The 24,910-nt window shown below is 33.3% G+C and overlaps 1 protein-coding gene across 1 annotated transcript in view; it reads right to left on the bottom strand.

Moving 5' to 3' along the window:
- LOC117345261 (chordin-like) overlaps window positions 1-24,910 on the bottom strand; it is a 92,294-nt gene that overhangs the window by 50,056 nt on the left and 17,328 nt on the right. The window contains exon 2 of the mRNA XM_033908306.1: window positions 14,662-14,762. Coding sequence (XP_033764197.1) covers window positions 14,662-14,762 — 101 coding nt within the window. The remainder of the gene's footprint in view (window positions 1-14,661; window positions 14,763-24,910) is intronic.

The following is a 24,910-nucleotide window of genomic DNA, read 5'->3' as shown; positions in this document are numbered from 1 at the left end:
TTAAGGGCTATATCGGAATTAGTCATACATTGTTTTGTAGAAGAAGAGCACAGCTATCATAATTGAAATACAAAATGCAATGATAATATTTATTATTGATATAATATTGCAATCGTCAGTACCAGCCTTGGGTGATCTGACTCAATCATAAGCCCATTGGCTCGTCAATGAAATAGAATACCGGTATTATTTTCATAAATATAAAACAATAAGGATTCAAAATGAACACTGTCAGATAGCAAAGTCATAAAGCTCAGTAATGAGTGATAAATATTCCGAAAAATAAACCATATTGAAAGTGAACATTTGACTTAATATGTTAATCTTATGATGTATTAATCTTCTCCGATTTAGGTATTCATCTAAAACTTGGCCTGAAACCATATTATCAACAAATCAAACATAACAACAATTATACGTTGATGAATCGACTGGTTAGTAACTGATACCGATTTAACGTATTTACCTGTGAGTGTAGCATATTTGGAATTATATGTACAACATATGTATCTTCATTGTCCAACATATAGTACAATATGTTGTACCCATCATCATTCACTTTAAAACCTGTCTTGTTCTGATACAGCCAACTTGCTATTTGGTATTAAATATATATTACTAAAAAGCGTAACAATATTATAACGGTGCACTGGATTAATAGATTGTCTAACGATAACGTGAATTCCTTCATCAGAAACGTTTTGAAGTTTAGCCAAAAAATGAGACGTCTCTGATAAAAAAAACAACCTTGTACACTCGGTTATTTGTCAGTTTGGTGCATCTTATGTACAGATCGTAATTCTGTGTAGCCCGTCAGCATCAGGTGACGAGGTAGGATGTCGTGCTACCGTGTCTAAGTATTTCAGTGTGACGACACCAACACTACAACCACTAACAGCGTCGTCATATGAACTTAGAGGTAGTGGGGATGTAAACCAAAAACAGGTATGATATGTATTCTTCTAAATTGATCTCACATTCAAAATCACCAAAGTTTTCATTGTGGTGACACCATAAGCGTCCATCATTCATAATTATGAGCTTACTTGTTGCATGGACATGGACCCAAGACAAGCAATAAAGCTGATGTCAATCCTAACAAAAATAACGGCAAAATTGGGATGTTACTAACCTCCTCTCTCCAACAGGTCTATAAACCTACTTATTTCAAATGAATTCACTACTCGATTTATTTACATATTATATCATTGTTATATTAAAAATGGTCAAGAATTACTATCTAATACATGTGTAACAGATGTTACAGCATAATCTGTCACTTGATAATCTTTCCTCGAATTGGTAGGAACGGGTACCACATGCTGAGACAAAATGTCATGTCCTGCATAATAACCTGATATTTTCTCTTTTTAGCTACAGTGGGGGTGGAGTGTTACACTGATTTCCGTTCAGTTGGTGTACTTATTTGTGTGTGAACATTTTCACGGTAAGCCATCATTCGGTGTACTTATTTGTGTTTGAACATTTTCACGGTTAGCAATCATTTGGTGTATTTATTTCTGTGTGAGCATTTACACGGTAAGCCATCATTCGGTGTACTTATTTGTGTTTGAACATTTTCACGGTTAGCCATTATTTGGTGTATTTATTTGTGTGTGAGCATTTTCATTTTAAGCCATACAATGGTATATCTATTTGTGTGTGAGAATTTTCGTTTTAAGCCATACTTTGGTATATCTATTTGTGTGTGAGAATTTTCGTTTTAAGCCATATATTGGTATACCTATTTGTGTGTGAGAATTTTCATTTTAAGCCATACTTTGGTATATGTATTTGTGTGTGAACACTGACACGGTAAGCCATCATTTGCTTTGCATCAAATGCAAATTATTCTCCTGTATAAAATGGTTTTGCGACTTCCAGGGATAATTTTTTCACCTGTGATATAGTAAAACTGTTTCCAGACTGTACATTCCTCTTGTTTTAAATTTAGTTCACCAAAACTCTTCCGCTTAAAACCCCATTCCATCCCGTCCGTCCGTCTTCACCATCAGTAGTTTGGTTTATTGTGTTTGTAGTACATATATTTGTAGTATCGAGTGTTTCACACCTATTTAAAAGTTCTTTAATGTTACAGGTATGTGGTATGATTTATGAAAGTTTTATATTGAAAAGAAAGTTTGAATACTGAAAGTAGGATCTAAGTAATAAAGAATTTCTGGCAGACCAAATGATAATCGAACACCTCATATTGTCATAAATCATCTATTTTCTGACTACATAGCACTTACCAAGTGCACATGTTCGCTACAAAACAAACACATGTAAACGGGACCCACCGTAGATTACACAATATCATGTAAACATACAGTATAAGTTAAGATAAAACACGTTTCTTTGTGTATATATATGTATATATAAATATATAATTTACCTAAACAATATTTTATCACAATGCGTTGTTGACATTCAAAGTACTTCCGTGATATATTACGTAACTACATTCCTATGTATTTTCGGGTGTATTTTTTAAATGGCTTATATTACTGCTTCTTTGCTTTGTGGTGATAATACTCAACATTTTATAGACATTAATTAGTTTACTAACTCTCCCTTGTGTTGAAGACATTTTACTGTTCGGGCGCCATTAAATTTCACGACCAAGTTGCTGCGTTAATTCAATAAGAACTCAGTATTTCTCAGTCATAGCGTTATGTTACTATTATTAGCGATTACACGCGAACCTTAGCCTACTGTTCATCCAATTTCTACTGTACATTCAATATTGCTTCCTAGTGACTGTAAAAATAAATCAAATATATAACTGAACATTCGCCTAAACACTATGAGTAAATTTATCAAAACACAATGAATGAATTTATCTAAACGCAATGAGTTAATTTATCTAAACACTATGAGTGAATCTATCTAAACACTATGAGTTAATTTATCTAAACACAATGAGTTAATTTATCTAAACACTATGAGTAAATTTATCTAAACACAATGAGTGAATTTATCTAAACACAATGAGTGGATTTATCTAAACACAATGAGGAATTTATCTAAACACAATGAGGAATTTATCTAAAAACAATGAGGAATTTATCTAAACACTATGAGTGAATTTATCTAAACACAATGAGTGGATTTATCTAAACACAATGAGTTAATTTATCTAAACACAATGAGTTAATTTATCTAAACACTATGAGTAAATTTATCTAAACACAATAAGTGAATTTATCAAAACACAATGAATGAATTTATCTAAACACAATGAATGAATTTATCTAAACACTATGAGTGAATTTATCTTAACACAATGAATGAATTTATCTAAACACAATGAATGAATTTATCTAAACACAATGAGTGAATTTATCTAAACACATTGAGTGAATTTATCTAAACACAATGAGTGGATTTATCTAAACACAATGAGCAACTTTATCTAAACACTATGAATGAATTTATCTAAACACAATGAGGAATTTATCTAAACACTATGAGTAAATTTATCTAAACACTATTAGGAATTTATCTAAACACAATGAGTGAATTTATCTAAACACAATGAGGTATTTATCTAAACGCTATGAGTTAATTTATCTAAACACAATGAGTGGATTTATCTAAACACTATGAGTTAATTTATCAAAACACAAGGAATGAATTTATCTAAACACTATGAGGAATTTATCTAAACACAATGAGTGAATTTATCTAAACACAATGAATGAATTTATCTAAACATTATGAGTGAATTTATCTTAACACAATGAGTGGATTTATCTAAACACTATAAGTTAATTTATCTAAACACTATGAGTGAATTCAGCTGAACAGTTGGAGTTAATTTATCTAAACACAATGAGTGGATTTATCTGAACACATTGAGTGAATTTATCTAAACACATTGAGTGAATTTATCTAAACACAATGAGTGAATTTATCCAAACACTATGAGTGAATTTATCTAAACGCTATGAGTGAATTTATCTAAACACAATGAGGAATTTATCTAAACACAATGAGTGAATTTATCTAAACACAATGGGTTAATTTATCTAAACACAATGAGCAAATTTATCTAAACACTATGAGTAAATTTATCTAAACACTATGAGTAATTTATCTAAACACAATGAGTGAATTTTTCTAAACACTATGAGTGAATTTATCTAAACACTATGAGTGAATTTATCTAAACACAAAGAGTGAATTTATCTAAACACTATGAGTAATTTATCTAAACACTATGAGTGAATTTATCTAAACACAATGAGTGAATTTATCTAAACACTATGAGTGAATTTATATAAACACAATGAGCAAATTTATCTAAACACTATGAGGAATTTATCAAAACACTATGAGTGAATTTATCTAAACACAATGAGCAAATTTATCTAAACACAATGAGTGAATTTATCTAAACACTATGAGTAATTTATCTAAACACTATGAGTAATTTATCTAAACACAATGAGTGAATTTATCTAAACACTATGAGTGAATTTATCTAAACACTATTAGTGAATTTATCTAAACACTATGAGTGAATTTATCTAAACACAAAGAGTGAATTTATCTAAACACTATGAGTAATTTATCTAAACACTATGAGTGAATTTATCTAAACACAATGAGTGAATTTATCTTAACACTATGAGTGAATTTATCTAAACACAATGAGCAAATTTATCTAAACACTATGAGGAATTTATCAAAACACTATGAGTGAATTTATCTAAACACAATGAGCAAATTTATCTAAACACAATGAGTGAATTTATCTAAACACTATGAGTAATTTATCTAAACACAATGAGTGAATTTATCTAAATACTATGAGGAATTTATCTAAACACAATGAGTAAATTTATCTAAATACTATGAGGAATTTATCTAAACACAATGAGTGAATTTATCTAAACACAATGAGTGAATTTATCTAAACGCAATGAGTGAATTTATCTAAACACTATGAGTGAATTTATCTAAACACTATGAGGAATTTATCTAAACACTATGAGTGAATTTATCTAAACACTATGAGGAATTTATCTAAACACTATGAGTGAATTTATCTTAACACTATGAGTGAATTTATCTAAACACAATGAGTGAATTTATCTGAACACTGTGAGGAATTTATCTAAACGAAAAGAGTGAATTTATCTAAACACTATGAGTGAATTTATCTAAACACAATAAGTGAATTTATCTTAACACAATGAGTGAATTTATCTAAACACAATGAGTGAATTTATCTAAACACAATGAGTGAATTTATCTAAACATAATAAGTTAATGTATCTAAACACAATGAGTAACTGTGTCCAAATACTATGAACAGATGTACCTTTACACTATGAGTGAATTTACCTTAACACTATGAGTAAATTTAACTTAACACAATGAGTTAATTTACCTTTTAAGCATTGATGTCAATTTTTTTTTAGTTTCATTGGGCTACGCGGATTCATACAGTTTGCAAACAAATTTGTTTCATACCCCGATGAAACTATAAAATAATTGACATCAACGCTTATAATTATTTTTTTGAAAATAATTTTCTAATTTAAAACATGTTTTATGTACAATTTTACTGGTTTTATATGGGATTCTTTTCCTCAAATCAATACGCAACGTCAATTGTCGTATTGTGACGTCACATTTTCCACGCCATTCTCGGATTTTTTTTCATAGTGGTATAATTAATTTTTCTTTGTTTTCATGGTAAATACTCAAATGTGATTGGTCGAAAAATTCTTTTCATTCTACTATGAAAGAAATTCATACCCCGATGAAACTAAAAAAAGAAATGACATCAATGCTTAAATGAAAAAAAAAATCTGAACCAATCAGAAAGCCGCATTCTGCGTACAAACAATGGATTCATACAGTTTGCAAACAAAATTTGTTTCATACCCCGATGAAACTAACAAAAATGACATCAATGCTTAAATGAATGACATGATGATTAGCTCATGATTTCCGTCCTATGTTTTTGGATATGATAAACAAGGCTTCCAAAAAAACCCAGAAAATACGACGCTTTTACTGGTAGTAACATGACTGATTTGGAGGTCATGATTAATGTGGAATCGCTTGCATTAAATATGATATAAGTGCATGTGTGTATGATATAATATACAGTCGAAACTCCTTATCTCAGAGTCAGTGAGGAGGTTAGAGGGGGAAAAAAAAAAAAAGATATTTCGATATTTGCGAAGTAATCGAATATATTTAAATAATCTTCGAGCACTATGTTTGGGTTCACAGAGGTCGAGGAAACAACGTTTGTCTGTATGTATGTCGCTTACAAATGTACCTTAAATATGTTAAAGACGCCGTTTGCTTCTTGGCTGTTTACCATACAATGCGTTATACGGCCCCTAGTACATTGGAAAGGCTTTGATATGCCAAAATATATTGTTTTGGTCTTTTTGAGCTGTACAGCAAAAACAATGTTGAAATATTTATACACCTGCTATGGAGGGACAGTGGTATATAACACTTAAACCATGATAAGAATAATTAGTGGCAATCATTCATAGCTGATACAGATATACATACATTGGGGTCATATACATTGGTTAATAATTCAAAATGCATTTATTCCTTTAATTGAATGTAACTATGTGTCACATTCTTGAAAAATGCCAAATTAAATGTTTTAGCAAATTACGAGGTTGTAGTGTATTTTTATCTCGACACGTAAATTTACGTCCGCGCTGTTTGTAGATTTGAGATATACAACTAAATTTCCTTGTCAGTAATTATCCATGACTTTAATGGCCTAAAGCCATTAAGATGGCACTAAACCAAAATTTAATTGTCTATTTAGTTTTAACACATCGGAAGTGTCGATGGATTAATGCCAACATGTTAAGGAAGGATAGATATGTTATAAATACTTCAGTACGAAAAAATATCTACTTATATAAAGCGTTAGGTACAGTGTTTACCACACGTGAATCCGCCGCACTGTGTATGGTTTGGTGTTACCCCGCGTGCCACGTTTAAAATCTTATGAAAAGTGGCACCGATTTAGAATATACATAGGTATTTTGAATTCTTTGAAAATTACCCGAAATCCAAAAATATGAACTTGATTAAATAATGGGGTAACTGTACCCTCCCTGCTTAAGGTATACATGTTTGAGAAATTTTAGGATTTTCCTGACTTTCCCTCTAGATTTATCAGCATCATTGACGAATCGTAGAAGGACGAAATAGCCACATGGTGTCACTTTATGTTCAATATTCGGCTTACAATGTATCTGTTACTAGATTGATATACAGCTGTAGTAGGTGCTAGTCATTTATGTATCTTTTGTTAAATCCTTTGTTAAGCTTTATTTGGGGTTTCCTATTTTTTTTGTTTCTTGTTTTTTTTTTTTTTTTTTTTATTTTTGTTCTTATTTCCTCATCAGAATTCCCTGCTGGTAAGTCGTACGAAGTGTACCTACTGCCCCATTACATGATCGTAAGAGGCAACTTATCTTTTCTCTACTTCCATAACAACTTTCTTCTTTCTATTGCCTCCCTTGATAATCCCTCTAGTTGAGCTTTCACCCCTGTGAGGAAGGCTTTGGGTTGTGTCTCCTTGCTGAGACATACCAAAATCTTTTAAAATGGTAGTTGCTACTCCTGCTTAACGCTCAGCATTTTGGGAGTATGCAATTGATTTACACGTTGTCAGTATAATGTGACCGGGTAGGGGTGTCCTGCTGGGTGTCTTCGGCAGTATGTTTCAGTGAGGTAGCACTATAAGACGTCAAAAGTTCCGGCCTATCACAAGGAGACTTAACACGAACATACCGCAGCCTCCCAAAGCACAGACATACTCACTCACCACACGCATGCATGTCGCACGTACGAGAGGCCGTACTTAAATGACATAAGCTGTTGATAGGCCATTAAACAATAGTAAACAAATCCTCATAAGAAGACCCGACATTTGATTGAACGATTGCATGATCATTTATGCTGGCTACCAGTTCGTGTCGGACTCGCTGACTGATATTTATGATAACTCTTGTATTAAAGATTGCAGGCATCCGATTGACTAGCGTTGAAATATATATACTCTTAAACACTTGATATATTGTCGTTAACAGGTATCTTTAATATGATGTGTATGTACTTTTATCATGAAATGGCCTGTATAAATTATGTATATTGCCTAACTTCTTCTACACCAGAGATTTACTCAATAAAATATTTTTGAAGTGAAATTAACGAAATAATAGGGCTACTTGAAGATGTCAACTTGCTGAATCCTTAAAGCCTTAAAACGTGAAACGCAGCATATAACCATTTAACACACTTACAAATGGTGCATATACTAATCAACACAAAAAAATCTCTGACACTGTCAAAAAGCACACGTCAGTCGCATCACATATACAGGGGTTAATTATTCCCTTTAACGTTATGAATACGATCTAATATGAAAACAGATATGTAGTTACATGAACACATTTGATAAGGTACAAAGACAATATGACAGACCAGGAGTTCTGAAAAGGTAAAGCCTCTTCAAGAACGATCTATAATGGTGCATGGTTGTTCAATTTTGTGCCAACATCTTAATACCACATTTGCATGACATGACCGTAAGAAACAGTAATAATCATATAAAAATACGAAACTAATATCTGTTGGATAACCCTGGACATCATACTTAAGGATAGATAACCCTGGAAGTCATACTTAACGGGAGACAACCCTGAACGTCATACTCAAGGGGAGACAACCCTGGACGTCATACTCAAGGGGAGACAACCCTGGACATCATACTTAAGGTTAGACAACCCTGGACGTCATACTTAAGGATAGATAACCCTGGACGTCATACTCAAGGGGAGACAACCATGGACATCATACTTAAGGATAGATAACCCTGGACGTCATACTTATAGACAAAAATCACCCTGCAAATCATACTTGAAAAATTACACTGAGAATAACACTTATAGAAAAAAAATAATTCCGTTCCATAATTTCTTTTAAAAACATATTTTTTTTATTCAAACTTGTGGAAAAACCGCGAAAATAATCCATTATAAAGCCTCTAAAGTTTCGATAGTTTTTTTTTTCAGATTCACAATCGCATCAAAAGAATTCGTAGAACTATATCAAATTCAAATAATCCCTAATTCAATTTATAAAACTCCAAATCATTAGATTTTTCACGAAATTTAAAAGTTAAGACGACGTAATATCAAACAGTTAGACACTTACGTTGGATACTTGTTCTTTTAGGGTTTCCATTCCACACAACTTAGAGTGTTATTAATCAGTGGAAACCTAACAAATACCGGTAACAGAATATTACCGGCATATAATGTGACGGTCTAATCGGGAGAAGTAATACATTTCCTATTAAAGAACAGACTTGGTCGATATATGGAAATCAGCATGAGGAAACACTATAAGATTTCTTGCCAGAACAATTGGAAAGCAATGCCACTAGGTCTGAATTGCATTGACTCACCGATGCGGGTGAGTTTCCCTGAACGCTCTCAGAGCTTTTCAAATAACCTCTAAACTATTATTTTGTACTACCGGGAGCCTTTTCGTCGTAAATTCATTTTTGTTTCTTTTTTCTTTTTCTCTTTTGTTAAATACTCTCTTTTTGAACTAAATTACTGATTATTTACATCAACCATTCTCTGCTATGAAACTTAAAAGTACTTTTTAAAGTTCGAATAAAAGGAACCACACCTTTGGCAATTTGTTGTCATCTAAGGGAACCGGTGCATTTTTAATAGTAGTGTTACGTTCAGATAAGTTCCCTGTTCAAAGTCGCCTGAATCATGCTACATACGTCATAGAACATCGAGATAATAAAGTTTTTATTTTGTCGTCGGTCATAATGATCTTTTGTTATATATCGTTGTTTGTTGGTATAACAATAGATCTATTGTTATAAAGGGTATATATAGTATAGGTCGATAGAACTCTGTGAATGTATTTTTTTCTGAGTTAATTTAGGAGTCTGTTATCATTTTCATTCATACATTTCTATTCCAATCTGTCATTTATTATAGCATTCATGAATAACATAGATAATCCAACCTCGTTTAGATAATTGTGTCTTCCGGCGGAAGTTGACTTTAGATTAGAATTTCCCCCGGAAGCTTCCTTCTGAACAGACAGATGAAAGTCTCATTCAAAACAATTACTGCAGGTGACCTGTAATAGATTACCTTTACATAATTCCCCTGTATACCTAGTGCAGGTGACCAGTAATTGATTACCTTTACATAATTCCCCTGTATACCTACTGCAGGTGACCTGTAATAGATTACCTTTACATAATTCTCGTTGAAATTTAATTGTGCTTGTTATTGATCTTTTGATGAAATATAAATTGCCGCTTTCAAAAAGCAGCCAGATATTTGTTTTTTGGTTTTGGTTTTGGTTTTTATTATTTTTTTGTTTTGTTGTTTTGTTTTGTTTTTTTTATCATAAAGATGCCAAAAATAAATATTTCCAAAAGAAAATATATTGCTGATTTTGAAATATCAAGCACGACATTATATATTTGATATAAGGTGTCTGTGTTTACAGTTTTAGTTGAATGAATGTAATATTCAAAAGTAGCGAACATAGCATGTTCTACATGACGCGCTCAGCATTAATCTGATATTAGTAGGTAAATATCACTTACCTTACCTGATTCCTGTTTTATTATTAGTCAGAGAAATGCATATATTAGTGCCGAAACGTAACGTTTATAAAACTATGATTTTTTTCCCCCGAAATCTTTCCCTCTCGCGGGCGTATATTACAGGTGGTGTCTGTAATACTGTAAATGTAGTTTTTTTTTCCAAAAGTGTAGTTTTCGCGGTTTAAACGAAAGTTTTAGCCATTTAAGGATATAACTTTTACAGTATATTACGGAATGTCAGGATGTGATGATGTGTACATTCCCCTGATTATTTACCTAGCACGTCATGTCTCAGTAAAGGCGCTAATCGGAACCTTACAAGGGGGTAAAACAATGCATGCTTCTGTCAATGGTAGTATGAAGTATTGATCAACAGTTATCATACCTGTAAGGTCATTTTCTTTTGTTTTCATTTTCTTTTCTTTTTATTTACTATTGACATGCATCATTATAACTTCTCTGACAGCTCGAAGTGCAGACAACAGCGCTTAATGATAAGAGCCCCAGCTATCTATTGTTCTTGTACTACTAGGTCGAAGGAACACGTTCTTCAATAGCTTGTTAGAAATAGAAAAGATGCAGGGCAGTAAATGTCTATCAGTGAAGTCCATAATGGGGTTTTAAAAGTTCCTGGTACATGTTTAACCGGATATATATTCTGTCTTATCCAAATGTAACAAACGCTTAAATGTTCGGGGTTTTTTTCTAAAAAAAATATATGATCTGTTTCTCATTACATTTTGGAGTAACGAAAATTGTCGCCCTGCCTTTTTATGTAACAAATACAGTAGATCTTGCATAGGTAATGATAATAAACAATTATTATCTTTTGCTGAGGTGAACATGCGTAATTTTAAAACCGTAGATGTTGATGCTGAGTAAAACGTCAATTTGCAACCTCTGCATAAATATTCATATTCACCAAATCTAAAGACGATAATTACTTTATGACATCATTACAACAGATGCACTATTCATTTCATGACGTCTACAATTAACAATATCTAACATCGCTATTCTTAGATCACATTACACTACATTGATATTGACTACAGTAAGGAAAACATCACAAACTATTGTCCCGACACCTGATAGTCCAACTACACAAGCGAAGTTACACCTGTCATATTAAAAAAAAAACCAAAAAAACACACACACACACATTTCTTTTGGATACTGCAGGCTCTACAGTTTTACTACTATATCTTGCTCCCTTTACCCTGTTGTACAATGTCGATGTATTGGTCGTCACTTCAAATACTGTTGTCTTTGTACTTTTAACAATTTTTGGCACCAATTTCTTTGCTTGCCCTTTGATCTATTTCTACTGCTGTGTGACTTATTTCTCGTACTACATAACATATTTTGCGTCGCTTCATGGCCTATTTCTAGTGCTGTATGACCAATTTCTGGTACTACATGACCTATTTTTCGAAGATTCATTACCTATTTAAGACGCTACATGACCTCTTTCACGTGCTACATTAGCCATTTCTCGAAGCTTCATTACCTATTACTGGCTCTACATTACCTCTTTCACGTGCTACATTAGCTATTTCTCGAAGCTTCATTACCTAATATTGGCTCTACATTATCTCTTTCAGGTACTATATTAGCTATTTCTCGAAGCTTCATTACCTAATATTGGCTCTACATTACCTCGTTCAGGTGCTATATTAGCTATTTCTCGAAGCTTATTTACCTAATATTGGCTCTACATGACCTCGTTCAGGTACTACATTAGAAGCTTCATTACCTATGACTGGCTCTACATTAGCTATTTCAGGTACTACATTAGAAGCTTCATTACCTATGACTGGCGCTACATTAGCTATTTCCCGAAGCTTCATTACCTATGACTGGCTCTACATTAGCTATTTCTCGAAACTTCATTATCTATGACTGGCTCTACATTAGCTATTTCTCGAAGCTTCATTACCTATGACTGGCTCTACATTAGCTATTTCCCGAAGCTTCATTACCTATGACTGGCTCTACATAAGCTATTTCTCGAAGCTTCATTACCTATTACTGGCGCTACATTAGATATTTCTCGAAGCTTCATTACCTATGACTGGCTCTACATAAGCTATTTCTCGAAGCTTCATTACCTATTACTGGCTCTACATTAGATATTTCTCGGAGATAAATGACGTATAGATGTTACTACGTCATAACCAATAGATGAACATATAACGTTCGTAATTGTGCGAGTTGTTCATTAAAAATAAATCAAATAACAAATTCCTTTAGATGGTTATATAATATATAAACATTTCTATAGTTATCTCCCATCAGTGAATGAGTTCGTTCTTTATCTGATAACGATTCCGTTTACACGTTGGCATTTTAGTCTTGTTTGTATAATAAACAACTGCTCTTCCATATTGTTTCAATAAGCGTAAAAAGAATATCGGGATTCATAGAAACTCTTTTATTGTTGTTAACAATTCAACACCACAAGAGAAACTTTATAGAATTACCATTGTATGTTTACATTAAACATTCTGTTGTGACCACGTGACTCTTAAGTGGAGGCAAGTATACCTAAAACACGTTAATCTCTGACAGGAAAATACAAATATCTGTTAAGTTTATCCTTCTTAGAGGCGTAACACACGGTGAACATTATATTTGCTCCGTCTCTAGACTGGGAACGTTTCGGGGATGATATTCTCTCATCGGCCAAGGTAATTTATAGGCGGTGTTGTGAAATATAGCACGATGTTAATGACGTCAAATATTATGTGACGTCATAATGTTACCATTTAGATTAAACCATGGAACGGAGTATAATGTGACCGGGTGGGGTGTCCTGCTGGGTGTCTTCGGCAGCATGCTTCAGTGAGGTAGCACTATAAATCGGCAAAAGTTCCAGCCTATTACAAGGAGACTTAACAAAAACATACCGCAGCCTCCCAAAACATACATATGCACTTACCACACGCATGCATATCGCACGCACAGGAGGCCGTCCTTAAATGCCCTTAGATGTTGATAGGAGATTAAACAAATAAAACCAAAACAAACCAAACTAGTCAGACGTTGGCTTTTCTCTCAATCACATCCATAGAAATTATGGACGGACACTTTTATAGTGATATCACACTTAAATGTCATAACTGGACACGTTAGCATGGCCTTATTACATTGTACTGAAAATGGTCGAATCAGTCTTTACTGCAAACTGAATGTCAATCAGAGATCGATAAGTACCCATTGTTTTTAATAGATCGAAACAACAACTTAGCTAGAAACGGTAATAAAAACACTCCAAAATGATAGATATTCGGGAGATAAATTAAGCAAACGAAGAATTCTGTCAATCGGATGCGTAAATAAAGAAAGAGGGGCGCTCTAGAACAGGAACTCTTTCAATATCGCATAGGTGGCTACGTATACTACGCTGAAACGTTGAAGTGAATTGTTTGCCACATTTTCGAACATTGTTCCCAATCTCCAAGATCCAAGGGTCCGTTCTCAATATACAAATGTTCCTTCTATCATTTTAATGGGTCATGGCAAAATCCAAGGCTTGTAGTGAACCATTTCATTGGTTTCACGTATAAGAACGATGCCTGCTCTATGAAGATTGCAAAGGTATATAAACTTAAACGGAAACCGGTCAGTTTGACTTTGATGCCGCCGACTCGATCCCATTTACCATTATCAAAGAGGTGTATAGGCTATCGGACAATATCAATACTATTATTATCGGTAAGGTACACACCATACAGTTTGGACAGGACATGATCTTAATATTTGCAAACGTTGTCCGAAATCCTTGACTTTCCAAAATTCACTTTCGCATTAAAAACCCTCTTTAATGAGAGTTGATATATCGTATCAATGTACATATGTTCACAGCATGCATATGAAAAGAAGGTTATTGACGAAACACAAGGCGAATATGGATTTTATAAGTGATGTGCGATTCATTAAAAGGGCAAAACATTTCAATAATCATTTGTTTTCTCTTCTAGTCTACTTTAATATGAATACATTCTCACCGGTATACACTGACATATTAGACAGTTCATCTTTCCATAGGGCTCAATCGGAGGACTGAATTTCTCCTTTAGTCGGTAATGTTCGTTACCCAACACACAACCTATAAAGAAAAAAAAACAAACATATTCTTAGCATCAAATAATAAACAATGTTTAAACAAATATACTGTAAAAATGAGTATTTTAGCGGTGAACTTTTGATTGTCATTCCACTAAATTAGGATTATTCTAATCGTAGTAATTGTCAATTCATAATTGCTATTATCTGTTTAAGTTTGGCTTAACGCTTGAGTGCACAAAACAACTACGTTTACAGTACTCAAAATATAACGAATACTAAAAAAATTAGTCCTCGGTCAAATACCACAAATATCTCACTACATAAGATGGGTTGTCAATTAACGAAGATTGTCTCAATAGAGGAAATGTAGTTTTCTTCTGTAGAAGTGTAGGCTGTTTTGGCCATAATCACTACAATGTCTAGGTGAGTGACAGAGCCTGTTAAGGTAGACACAATCACAATATAAAAACACGCTAGGGAACAGCTCATTTAGACATGAAATTATTACTAGATATAGTGTACACCAAATAATAAATAAAACGGCGTCACAAATCTGATTCATCCTTTTATGAGTCATGTGATGTTCTTAGTCGAAGGTATGAAAATCCTGAAGAGAAGAAAGAATTATCGAATCCACATTCGCGTCACGTAGACGATTTTCGAGGAAAGAAATATTCTTAAAAAATGTATGGACATCTTAGTAGAAATTGCATAATTTTTTTTTTGAAGTTTGAAAATAAGAGGATTTATTTTTTCGCCGAAAAATAAATGGTCATTTTTTCTATGAATTGTATTTATATCCGAAGTACATGGAATGTGTCTATTTCTCGTGATTTGTTTTACATTTGTTCTCGAAAAAACCGAAAATTGAACGCCCTTAAAATAACAATGTATGTAGTATATTTAATCGCTTCATGGCGAAACAACAACTAATTTGTACTAGACAATGTAGGAGGCATACAAATAAAATGTTCTTAAATGATATTAGCTATAATCCCAGGTAAAAATGAAATTATTCATAAAATTATTTTAATGTGAAGGAAATCTCTCTGTTAGTAGAGCAGCAGGTTACTATGTCAAGGACGATATTTTCGAAGCACGTTTTGAACTTATATTTCCAAATCAATTGCTTTTTAACTCTCGGCGCAGCATTCCTCACATTTAGTTTCTGCTCAAACTCTATACACCTTTGCAGTATGTAAGCCATTAACATTAGCAGAGAGAGTGAAGTCGACATTCATATACGAACCGTAGCATTGACAGCTTAACAATTTATCAAGTTGTTTTTTATTGTAGCAAACGCGAATATCTATATGTTTGTCGTTTTGTTTCTAAAACTCTCTTTTCAAAATATAAAAGTTTTATATTTTTTGTCCTTAACACTTTACATGCTGACGTCAGATTTTAAGTTGTTTATTTTCTTATATTTTATACATGTATACATTGCTACCTAATACTATTTGGGAAAAAGTTTTAGTCATCAAATCACTGAAATAAAAGAATAAAAGAAGTACATGATACAATGTAATATTGATCATTTGAGCAATCTCGTATACTCTCGAAATTAGGCGCAATACCCTAAGTAGTTCCTATCTAACTGTGTCCAAAACCTCTCTCTCTCTCTTAACGTAACACATAAGATAACAGTATCTTTATACACTAAACAAGGAACCATCTGGATCTTAAAAGAAATAACCAAATTGTATACGACCATAATACTCATTACTTAAAGCTCCATTTTAATCAAAACGAATATCAATAAATCCCTGGCTACGTTAACAAAGCTTTTGGGAGTTTTTTTTTATAACATTGGGATGTATAATTCCCCGGATTACGGAAAACTTACACTATTTCCTTCGACCTTTTATTTCAACTTATACAAATATTGGGTACATCCGATATCAATAAATTTTCTAATACTTAGTATTACTGCTAGCTAAATGGATCAAATGTTGTTGGGTTTTCTTTCAGTTCAGCAAACACACATACCAAGCAAACTGGTATCATCTTTGTAACACTTAATTGATAAATCGCGATTTAAAACTTTACATATTTAAGCACGTTTAACACAGCACTCTCAAAAGTTGTTTGTAGTCGCTATTTTATTATTATTTTGTCTGAAATTCTAGAATAAATAGCTAGAAAAGTTATCTGCTCGGTCATGTGAAATTTGTATAATTGTGAAATGATTGAATGAATGAATGAATTTACGAACGAACGAATGAATGAATACACTTACGAACAAATGAATGAACGTTTAATAATGAATGAACGAATGAATGAATAAATGAAATTTACGAATGTACGAATGAATTAAGAAACTTACGAACGAATGAATAAATGAATGAATGAATAGTAAGATTATAAACTAATACTTTACCACCTGTAACAGCCAATGAGAGTAGATGTAACAGCCAATGAAATTAGATGTAACAGTAAATTAAATGAGATGTAACAGTCAATGAGATTAGATGTAACAGCCAATGAGAGTAGATGTAACACCCAATGAAATTAGATGTGACAGCCAATGAGATTAGATGTAACAGCCAATGAGATTAGATGTGACAGCCAATGAGATTAGATTAACAGCCAATGAGATTAGATGTAACAGCCAATGAGATTAGATGTGACAGCCAATGAGATTAGATGTGACAGCCAATGAGAGAAGATGTAACAGCCAATGAGATAAGATGTAATAGCCAATGAGATTAGATGTGACAGCCAATGAGATTAGATGTGACAACCAATGAGATTAGATGTAACAGCCAATGAGAGAAGATGTAACAGCCAATGAGATTAGATGTGACAGCCAATGAGATTAGATGTGACAGCCAATGAGATTAGATGTGACAGCCAATGAGATTAGATGTAACACCCAATGAAAGTAGATAAATACATTTGAGAGGTAGAAATAAGACACAGTTTATATGGGAGACTCTAGAATACCAAACCCTCTTATAGATTATCTGGGAGTATTGTTGACTGCATAGAATCTCAAACCATCTTACAGTTTATATGGGGGTTAGGGTTAGGGTTAGGGTTAGGGTTACACTTTCTTACTGTATAGAATCCCAATCCATCTTAACAGTTTATATGGGGGGAGATACACTTTCTGAGTGTATAGAATCCCAATCCGTCTTACCATATTACGGTTCATATGAGAGAAGATACACTTTCTGACTTTAAAGAATCACAAACCATGTTACAATTTATATTGTTGATTTTCTGATGGAAAAAATCTTAAACCATCTTTCAATTTATTACGGAGACGATACACTTTCTGACTGTATAGAATCCCAAACATACACTTTCTGACTGTCAAGAATCCGAAACCATCTTACAGTTGATATGATAGACTGTATAGAATCCCATACAATCTTACAGTTTATATGGGAGAAGTAACACTTTCTGACTGTATAGAATCCCAAACCATTTTCTTATTCATTCTCTAACAAGCGTATGCCTTTAAATACTCAGGTCAACGATTTGGAGTATACATGAGCAGTTTCTCTCTGAGCAAAATAGAATTCCCTAACGCATCTTCTCATTACCCCTCTAACCACCAGCGTATGCCTTACTCGGAACAAGGGAAAGAGATGAAGAGAACTAGACATACTTTGTTGCCGATGAGAACAATAAACTGGAATTTCATGTGGTTGGTGGTGTAACGAATACCTGTCATTACACGGGGTAAACATTTAGTTAAACCTCGCGGTGGACGGGTAATGGATTACAACATTCATATCAACCCTATCATTACGTGAGATTAAGAAAATAACAAACATGACCTTTATCGCTCTTCTTTATAGTTTAAAATCGCTATGTAAATGTGTCACTTCTAATTCAAACACAACTGTAGAAATTGACCCTCCAGTTTGTACTTGATGATTTGGGTATAGAATGGAAGCATTATAGGTCAAACAAAATAATGAATTGACATTTTGAGGTGTTACTCATAGATTGGTATGTATGTTATTCCGTTAAAGTATTGTTTAATTCAGCGTGTGGTATGCTTCTAGTGATACCCAGCAAAGGGTTGCATCTGAAATCAATCCTTTTTCTCGGTGACGCGGGCAACGTCGGGTAAGATAGTGTTAACGTGTCGGCTATATATATATATAAACTGTGTTAACATGTTGTCATATATAAATTGTGTTGACATGTATAAACTGTGTCAACATGTCATAAATATTGGTTTGGTTTGGTTTGGTTTATTTTGTTTAACGTCCTATTAACATCTAAGGTCATTTAAGGACGGCCTCCCGTGCGTGCGATATGCATGCGTGTGGTGAGTGCGTATGTGTGTTTTGGGAGGCTGCGGTATGTTCGTGTTAAGTCTCCTTGTGATAGGCCGCAACTTTTGCCGATTTATAGTGCTACCTCACTGAAGCATACAGCCGAAGACACCCAGCAGCACACCCCACCCGGTCACATTATACTGACAACGGGCGAACCAGTCGTCCCACTCCTTGTATGCTGAGCGCTAAGCAGAAGCAGCAACTACCATTTTTAAAGACTCTGGTATGTCTCGGCCAGTGGACAGAACCCAAAGCCTTCCTCACAGCGGCGAACGCTCAACTAAAGGCCAAAAGTGAGCCAGTGTCAAGGGAGACGTTAGAAAGACGAAAGTGTTAAGAAAGAAGAGAAAAGATAAGATCCCGAATTTAGTCGCCTCTTACGATCATGCAATGGGGGCAGCAGGTACAATTCTTGCACCCTACCTGCAGGGCATAAATTGATTAATGTGTTGACATATAAATTAATTGACGTGTAGACATATATAAATTAATTATCCTGTTGACATATATAAATTGATTAGCGTGTTGACATATATAAATTAATTAGCGTGTTGACATAAATAAATTGATTAACGTGTTGACATATATAAATTGATTAACGTGTTGACGTATATAATTTGTGTTAATAATAGATGGCATTTCTAACTGAGCTGTTAAATAAATAATAGGCAGGATTTTGATTTCTAGGCTGCGTTGAAATATCTAGTATTTAAATTTGGCGCCGCAGTCTCTGATTGGCTCAATGTTAAGATGCAGCCACGACCACATGACGTGATTGTCACGCCATTTTTATCAACGCCGTGGAAATGCTGCGCTATGCGCAAGGAATATATCAAACGAATCGAGGATTCTGATTGAGAACCATTATGCAATCATGACGTCACTTTTGGTACTAAGTTGACCATCGTCACGACAAGGCTTTGGACTGTGTGTCAGATCGGTTGCAAATCAATCACGGAAAGGAATTTTATTTGAAGATGATATTCTTTCAAATGAATCTACTGGGAAAGGGTTGAAAATAAAGTACATATTTATTTTAAAAAGACTGAGTTTAATGTATGTTAATGTAAATACAACAATCAAACGCTTGTTAGATTGTATTTATTGTCATTATAAATGCAGTCTGGGTGACAGATAAATATTCATGGCGTCCTAAACGCCTCATCCTATTTATCTATCATCAAGATTGCATTTAGATTGACAATAAATACAATCTAACTAGCGTTTAGTTTTTAAATAACCTATCCTCAAAGTAATGTACGGGATGAGTTTTCATTTCCATGTTCACCATATATCTCTTCATAGTGTATCCGGGTCATTCATTAATGCGTCCTAGGTAATTATTGAGATTATGATATAGAGCATTATGACGATCAGGCATGTTAAAGCGATTTAAAAACAGTTATACCTGTCGGATGAGGGCCTTAATTGTCGGGTGTGGATCACGTTTTCGGATTACAACACGACCAAGGGGGAGGCTGGATAAAGTTTGACACCTGTCGCCGTAAGCATGTCTGTATATTTCGTGATTGAACTGGTATTTTTTCTTTGTGGGAGGACATGGAGGTAAACAAGCTCTCATTGGGACCAGGGCATTCATATTCCTTAATAGAGTATTCGTAATTATGTTCATGTCATGTAATCGGGGGTTTTATCAATGTGCCACCAAAACATCATTTTTAGGGATGTCGACATTTTGCTGGCTCGATGGTAACAGTCGCGGCTATTTATTGATACGCGATTTGGTGTCGTAGATCATGAGTTCGAGACCCGGCCAGGTCGCGAGTAAAATAACTTTTTCGTTATTTGATTTTTCTGTGCTTAAATTCATTCAATTCACATATAGTTTCTTCGGGGGAAAAAAGGGAAAAAAATGATTTATCATAGACTTTTTAAACTGTTTATGATGTCGCTTTTTAGATAGTTTTATAAGAACATCAAGTATCCGTGTATACTCTGAACCGGTGTAACTAAAATTGTATTACACCATTGTAATTCACTTTTAAGGTGATTCGATGACGGACATTTTGTATGACAGATTATCAAAATGAGCATTAATTCAATTGAAATTGTATAACTTTAACGTGTATTTTTGATGGATTACGACATTGTCAAAGAGGAAAACGATTTTAAGTGAATCAAAACATACGTAGGTGTGATTTGTGTAACGTTCTTTTTTAATATGAAGTATCGGTTTGTTAAATTGATAACTTTTTAAAAAAATTTATCTTTCCGTAATTTAGAGATTATCACGATAAGGTTAATTTAAGCACATCGTGGATTGATGTCAGATATAACTTTTTTATTTTAATTTAAGCTAAAGAGACAGATACGCTTGTGGCAATATCAATAGCACATTGGCATCGTTACGAGGACATTAACGGTTTCCACACGTAATTCCAATAGTTATTTGCATAATTTGAAGAAAACAGCTTCATTCATTGACAAAATTGCATGATATGATTCTCTGCGGCTTTTAACTATTATGCACTGCAAAATATAGACTGAAGCAAGATCGCGTTTCAAGATATCGCAACAACGAGACTTTATCTTGTGGTCGAGATCCGTGTCAGTTTGTGAGGGTGTTAATACACCCCATGGCTGTTATACCATACTAACGGTTTGTAAACATTACCGACTTTAGTGACATATACTTCTCCCATGATACCAGTCTATGTATAAACAGTCATGTAACTACCTCGTGGGCGTCCATTGTTACGGAGGGGGTATATGACTAGGAGCGATGTGTGCCGTAATAATGATGTTCTGTTCTCATTAGAGCAGGCGTCAAATATGTTAAGGTTGCTCATAGTATTGGTAGCCTTGCTTTATTCGCACACAAGAGCTATCAATAGGGTATGTATATGCTGTGATATGTACGTGTACTTTATGATAACAAGTTCTTAATACACGTGTAATAACACTTTGACGATGCAATCGGCTGTAAGCCCCTTTGTTGCTATCGTTACGTCACAATTGTATGATGTAATATGCATTATGATGTCATAAGGGGAAAGAGGCATGGTATCAAAATATCAAAATGATATGTAAAATGAAAAGTTTTTGAGAAATCGAACGTTGCCTACGCAATGAAAACTAGATAACCAGGATATGATTGTAGGATAACGTGTTTACAAACCCTGCGACGTATTGAAGCACAATATCGGACACGGGTGCCGTCATTATCGGTAATGTAAACTCTAAGAATGATATGTTTGTTGTTTCCTACCTCATATGTTAGACCTCGGACCGTAAAAGTATACCTGACCTATTTAAGATTCATTAGTTGACGAATTATCACATAAAAGCGTCTTCATTTGTTCTTAAGCCTAATATTCACATAACGATGGTATATATAAATACCAACAGTAATGTGAAAAGATAAGAAGGGAAATCAATATCATACACCCTTACTCTTCTTAAAGCGGTTTATTTCATTCCCAACTATCTTAATGTTATATCAAACATCAGCATTCTCCAAAAAAACATGTTTCATTCCCAACTATCTTAACGTTACATCAATCATCATTACTCTCCTAAAAATGGTTTCTTTCATTCCCAACTATCTTAATGTTATTTCAAACATCAGCATTCTCCTTAAAAAGGTTTATTTTATTGTCAAATAACTTATTGTTATATCAAACATCATTACTCTCCTGAAATTGGTTTAGTTTATTCTCAACAATTTTAATGATATATCAAACATCATCATTCTTCTTAAAATGGTTTATTTTATTCCCAACTAATTCAATGTTACATCAAACATTACTCTCCTTAAACGGTTTATTTTATTCCCAACCATCTTAATGTTACATCAGTTCAGTTCATTTTATTCCGCAGGCCTTTCGGCCCATAGGTGAAATGACAACATGTGATAATATATCAATTAATAAATTATACATGTAAAAAGGAGAGTGACCAACATAATACCATATTATTAAACAAACATTACTCTCCTTAAATGGTCTATTTTATTCTCAACCATCTTAATGTTATATCTTGGGTTAACTTGTGCGATATAAAGTGACACGTATTTGATGCTTTGTTGACATGCATTGTGATATTTCCTTGACTGCCGTAGGATCAGGTGGTGTCAATTAACACTCAATTAACCTACATGTATCTTAAGGCCCATTTTTATCTACATGTCTACCCCTCTGGATTCTAACACGTTTGGCCTCTGCCATCAATGTCGAGTCTTTTAGAAGCACAGGTTAGCTGTATCTGTTAGTTTTATACACGTTGTTAGACAAACTGTATCTTTTAGTTTTATACCCATTGTTAGACAAACTGTATCCTTTAGTTTTATACCCATTGTTAGACAAACTGTATCCTTTAGTTTTATACCCATTGTTAGACAAACTGTATCTTTTAGTTTTATACCCTTTGTTAGACAAACTGTATCTTTTAGTTTTATACCCATTGTAAGACAAACTGTATCTTTAAGCTTTATACTCATTGTTAGACAAACTGTATCTTTTAATTTTATACCCATTGTTAGACATACTGTATCTTTTAGTTTTATACCCATTGTTAGACAAACTGTATCTTTTAGTGTTATACCCATTGTTAGACAAACTGTATCTTTTAGTTTTATACCCATTGTTAGACAAACTGTATCTTTTAGTTTGATATCCATTGTTAGACAAACTGTATATTTTAGTTTTATACCCATTGTTATACAAACTGTATCTTTTAGTTTTATACCCATTGTTAGACAAACTGTATCTTTTAGTTTTATAGTCATTGTTAGACAAACTGTAACTTTTAGTTTTATACCCATTGTTAGACAAACTGTATCTTTTAGTGTTATAACCATTGTTAGACAAACTGTATCTTTTAGTTTTATACCCATTGTTAGACAAACTGTATCTTTTAGTTTGATATCCATTGTTAGACAAACTGTATCTTTTAGTTTTATACCCATTGTTAGACAAACTGTAACTTTTAGTTTTATACCCATTGTTAGACAAACTGTATATTTTAGTTTTATACCCATTGTTATACAAACTGTATCTTTTAGTTTTATACCCATTGTTAGACAAACTGTATCTTTTAGTTTTATAGTCATTGTTAGACAAACTGTAACTTTTAGTTTTATACCCATTGTTAGACAAACTGTATCTTTTAGTTTTATACCCATTGTTAGACAAACTGTATCTTTTAGTTTTATACCCATTGTTAGACAAACTGTATCTTTTAGTTTTAAACCCATTGTTAGACAAACTGTATCTTTTAGTTTTATACCCATTGTTAGACAAAATGTATCTTTTAGTTTTATACCCATTGTTAGACAAACTGTATCTTTTAGTTTGATGCTCATTGTTAGACAAACTGTATCTTTAATTTTATACCCATTGTTAGCCAAACTGTAACTTTTTAGTTTTATACCCATTGTAAGACAAACTGTATCTTTTAGTTTTATACCCATTGTTAGACAAACTGTATCTTTTAGTTTTATACCCATTGTTAGACAAACTGTATCTTTTAGTTTTATACCCATTGTTAGACAAACTGTATCTTTTAGTTTTATACCCATTGTTAGACAAACTGTATCTTTTAGTTTCATACCCATTGTTAGACAAACTGTATCTTTTAGTTTTATACCCATTGTTAGACAAACTGTATCTTTTAGTGTTATACCCGTTGTTAGACAAACTGTATCTTTTAGTGTTATACCCATTGTTAGACAAACTGTATCTTTTAGTGTTATACCCATTGTTAGACAAACTGTATCTTTTAGTTTTATACCCGTTGTTAGACACACTGTATCTTTTAGTTTTATACCCTTTCTTAGACAAACTGTATCTTTTAGTTTTATACCCATTCTCAGACAAAGTGTATCTTTTAGTTTTATACCCATTGTTAGACAAACTGTAACCTTTAGTTT

The sequence above is a fragment of the Pecten maximus genome, chromosome 16 (assembly GCF_902652985.1).
Source record: "Pecten maximus chromosome 16, xPecMax1.1, whole genome shotgun sequence".
Lineage (NCBI taxonomy): Eukaryota > Metazoa > Mollusca > Bivalvia > Pectinida > Pectinidae > Pecten > Pecten maximus.
This window is presented reverse-complemented; position numbering and strand designations above follow the sequence as displayed.